This window comes from Rhagoletis pomonella, unplaced genomic scaffold (assembly GCF_013731165.1).
Source record: "Rhagoletis pomonella isolate Grant_MI unplaced genomic scaffold, Rhpom_1.0 Rhpom_scaffold_00007, whole genome shotgun sequence".
Taxonomy (NCBI): Eukaryota; Metazoa; Arthropoda; class Insecta; order Diptera; family Tephritidae; genus Rhagoletis; species Rhagoletis pomonella.
Window position 1 is genome coordinate 64636616 of NW_023458561.1, and position 4262 is coordinate 64640877.

General features: G+C 35.6%; 2 protein-coding genes across 4 annotated transcripts in view; one reads left to right on the forward strand and one right to left on the reverse strand.

The window, feature by feature from the left end:
* Positions 1-1740: 1740 nt before the first annotated feature.
* Positions 1741-2231, reverse strand: LOC118744044 (mitochondrial import receptor subunit TOM7 homolog). Its single transcript, XM_036476801.1, has 2 exons — positions 1967-2231; positions 1741-1907 (listed from the first exon to the last, which is right to left on the reverse strand). Exons 1-2 carry the CDS (start codon positions 2064-2066, stop codon positions 1843-1845), a joined length of 165 nt encoding a protein of 54 aa, XP_036332694.1. The 5' UTR covers positions 2067-2231; the 3' UTR covers positions 1741-1842.
* An 849-nt stretch (positions 2232-3080) lies between these two features.
* The window catches only part of LOC118743340, a 5715-nt gene continuing 4533 nt past the window's right edge, over positions 3081-4262 (forward strand). The window contains exon 1 of one of the 3 annotated variants that reach the window (XM_036475945.1): positions 3081-3349. The gene's annotated coding sequence lies outside the window, so the exon portion shown is untranslated. Of the gene's footprint in view, positions 3350-3382; positions 3560-4262 lie in introns of those variants that run through there. The other 2 variants (XM_036475944.1, XM_036475946.1) reach the window with 2 other exon arrangements.

Genomic DNA, 4262 nt, shown 5'->3' on the forward strand with positions numbered 1-4262 from the left:
GTTTGGAAACGTCAAGAATCTTAAAAGTGACTCTCAGCGGTTCTACCTTACTATATTTTTATCATGGAAAAAGGTATCAAAATTTACACTGAGAGAAAAAACGAAGTATCCCTTAAAATTTAAGGCGAAAATGTATCCAATTGGATATATATGCTGCAAACGGCAACACTGTTTTCTGACACTTTCCTTTGAGCCTCGTTTTCTTTAGTGCTGCCATATAGAGTTTCCGGAGTGCTGTTAATGAATTTAATTGCTTAAGTTACAACTCCACACCAAACTTTTTTTGGCGTTGCTTTCTAAAAAAAATCATAAAAGCTCGTTGTAACATGTCCCCCAAAATGTTAACAATCTCAAATCGAACTTAAGCACATCACTTACTATTGCTGTCCACACTGCAGTTTGAGGTTTATAAAACAGTACAAATGTAGAGAACAGTGTTCGGACTAACCAACTCGATTCAGGACTAATCGCTGCAAAAATCGGAGCAAAAACAAATTTTCCGTACTAGATTGAATTTTTTATGTTCGTTTCTGACATTAATGGTTTGACTTAAATATTTCTATTCCTGCAAAAATAAGAAAGCGAGGCAATGTTACGATATTGTGTTACATAATTAGGTAATTTTCAGCATTTCCTATAAAGTAGAATATATCTAACACTTAATTTTTTAAAAAGCAATAGGATTAAATCATAAATGTCAACTCTGAACGACAAATTTTGACAGATGTATGTAAGCGTCCATAAGAATACAAATAGAATTCCTTGCCTCTGCGAACGTTCACGCTCACGATCGCATTATGCTCGCATTAAACTGTATAGCAAACTTAATGCAGAAATGGAATTGCATTTAGGAGACGGGTTTTGTATGGGTAAATGTACATTAAAGGCCGGTTTTACAATGCATTTTTTTAGTTGAACTTAAGTGTAACTTAAGATTTTGCGTTCCACCAACCACTTTTTGAGCAAACCTTAAGTTCAACTTAAGTCGCGGCCATCGGCGACTAAAAGTAAACTAAGTCGCAAAACAGCTGATTTAGCAAACAGATGCATGTGATAAATTTTGATTGAGAAGTAAACCAATTTGTCGGAAAAATAAAACAAAGGCACAAAATGGATTTTGATTTCAGTTGGGAAGATGATAGTGATTCGGAATACGAAGAGGCACACCAGTAAATCAATGTCATTTGGACCGAAATTTATTCTCCTCTAATTTTCTAACATTTTTGTTAATATATAGTTCAATATTTTATATTTCTTCGCTCAAATATTACACTTTAAAAAAAACCACATAAACTATCTCCTGAGTTGTTTTGTATTTTAAAAAATGTCAAAATATGGAAACAAAGCAGTTTTTGTACTGCTGCCATACTTTTTATCAATATATTTTCCATACTTAAGTACGCATTGCGAACTGCAAACTTGAACAAAACCTTAAACTGTTCTTAGCCAAGATTTTTCTCAGCTAGAACTCAAGTTTAGATTGTGAAACTGGCCCTTAGAGTAGTATTTAGAGCTAAATGCGCTGAATATGCGTAAGCAAAAACAGCCCATTACGCTAACGTTGACGGTGACGCAATGCACGTTATGTACTTTCACTTTTAATCTTTTTAGCCAAGAATGCTAAATCTCAACATATGGACATCCTGGGATTTTGAGGAACTGGAGAATTTCCTAAAGCCTTAAAAAAAGCTTTTAAAACACATTTGCTAGATATCCTAAAAACACATTTAAAGACTAAAGTTTAATTAGTCAACAATTATATATGTAAGTTTATTTGAAACATATTTCTCTTCCAATAGTTATGAAACCCTCCCGTTTAATGCCTTGCGTCAGTCAATGGATTTATTGCCAAAGTAGGCTTAGTAGTGATAGTGGTGGCATGCCGGGTTCAGCGCCTTTGCGGAAACCTTGAATGGAAGATATATGAGATAAACGATCGATTTAGTTACCAAAACGTGGGACTTACCCAAATAAAGCACCATCGGAATGAAACCCCAGTGGAATGTGGTCTTCGCAACATCGTAGACAACTTCCAAACGTTCCTTAACGCCAGGGGATAATGCCATATTAGAGTATTTACGTTAACTGCAATAAAATCGTATAAAAGCAGCAAACTTCTAAAATTTAATGCACTGGTAAATTTTGCACAACACGAGTTTTGTAGCAAATTTGACAAGAACGAAAACAGCTGAGACTTGAACAAAGTTAGCTGTGGAAGCTTTTAGCGTTGCCAACTTCTAAATCAAACAGGGTGCTTAATAAGTAAAAAATTTTATACTGGAATGTGTCAACCAAGATTCGCCTAACCGACGTTACCGGCCGTCTTCACATGCCTGAAAATCCTGCATGCGTTCTGCTTTTTTCTAGATAGTTTTGTTGACTGGGCATTTGACAGCACACTTTTTCATTTGGAAAATGTCGAAGGTTCAAGCCTTGCCAGCTCTTAAAAGTTTGGATAAATTTGAAAATCTCCATAAAGAGAGAAAAAGACGCAAGAAACGGAAAATAATTCAGATTTTTGTATTGCAATCGATAGTTCGTCGATTGTTCTTTAAGGTTGGTTTTTAAGGCATTTGCATTATTCAAATTTGCATTCTACTTCTGGTTGAACGGCCTTTCAACTAATCGCTTTCAACAAAGTTGGTCGGCAGCCATTAGCCATTCAACTTTCTTTTCATGCAACCCTCCGTGAGATGAACGCAAAATCGCCTTGTGCGAATACCTTTTAAGCCGAACATATATAATTAATTTTTTACATTTAACAGTTCCTTCATTTATCACTCCAGGTGTAAGAATTTCATTATTTGTTAACTGTGATAAACCGTGTGTTCGTCGCTAGTTCGTCGTTTTTTCATCCCTAAAATCGATCAAAAGCCGTTAATAAATTCATCATTTTTACTTTACCAAAAGCTCTCACTTTCTTTTTTGACGATATTTTACAAATGAAAAAGGATTCTGTCAAATGCCCAGTCAACAAAACATTCACATGCCAGCATGTAAAGACCACCGGTATGTAAAGTAGTTTTCTAGAAATTCTACCTCATCTACACCCTGTTTCTAGTAGTTAAAAAGCCACTCTGTCCTGAATCGTCTCTTTTCTCTGCGAGATTTTGTGCGAGGTGCACGCGAATAAATTTTGCCGAACTCGACGTCTGTCTTGAATAATTGTGATTTGCAATATAATTTGTATAACGCATAGCGCCAGTTTCAGTTGCATCTACGCATCCAAGCAATATAATTATAAGCAAATAAGAAAAGTAAGTGCTCTTGGCCAAAAATTATAGTTGGTAATTGAACTTGATTCGCGAACTTCCTGAACACACATTCGCTAAAATTTTTTCTTTGTTATGTAAGTAGACTAGTGAAAGAAGTGATCCAACAAATGTGAGTGGGTGTGAATAATTGAAATAGCTTTTTAAGTCTGCGCAGGATATCGTTTTTATCAACGCAGTGCCGCATTGCAGGCAGACATATCGATTTAGTGGTCAAATATTTTCTGACCTTTTGACGGCCACGGTCACACGTGATACGGCATGAGATTACTTTGAAGAAATTTTGAGTACTGTTTATGAATTTGTACAACGATTTTGGGTTGCTGTGCCCAAACGCGTGAATCGAATCAAAAACCTTTTACCCACACTTGTGGACAACAGTTCACGCTTTATTACAAAAATTGAATTTGGGTACTGTTTAGTAAGTGGCCCACCTATTTCGGGGTATTGCGTCCAAAGGGGTGACCCGATCCAAAAAAAAATTTCACACACTTGTAGCCAAGGGTCTACCCATTATTTTAACATCCACTATTGTAATTTTGGGTCACTAATTTATTTACAAATTGGGTTTGAAATATGCCCTTTTTTGTAAAATTCGGAAATTAGCGTAAATTTATCACTCCTATTCTCCTTAAAGCAGCTACGTCAGCAATATATTTTTATATTCTCCTTCACTTTGCACTTTACTCGATGAGCTATAACTTTCTTTATAACTTTAATATTAACCAATTAATCACAATTTATTAAATAAAAACACCTTCTAAATCATGCGTCTGACTTTTGTTGCATATGCAAATTAAATGGCGTAGTTCAGCTGTCAAACTCCAAAATATGCAAAAGAATGAGAGACAAAAGAAAATAGGATATAACCCTGTAAGAATTAAAAATATACAAAGGTGTTCTCTGCAAAAGGTGTTCAGCCCCCCTTCTTTGGCAACACAGCAAGGAGAATTCTACTGCCTGAGGGTTATAATCCCTAAGTGCGGCCGA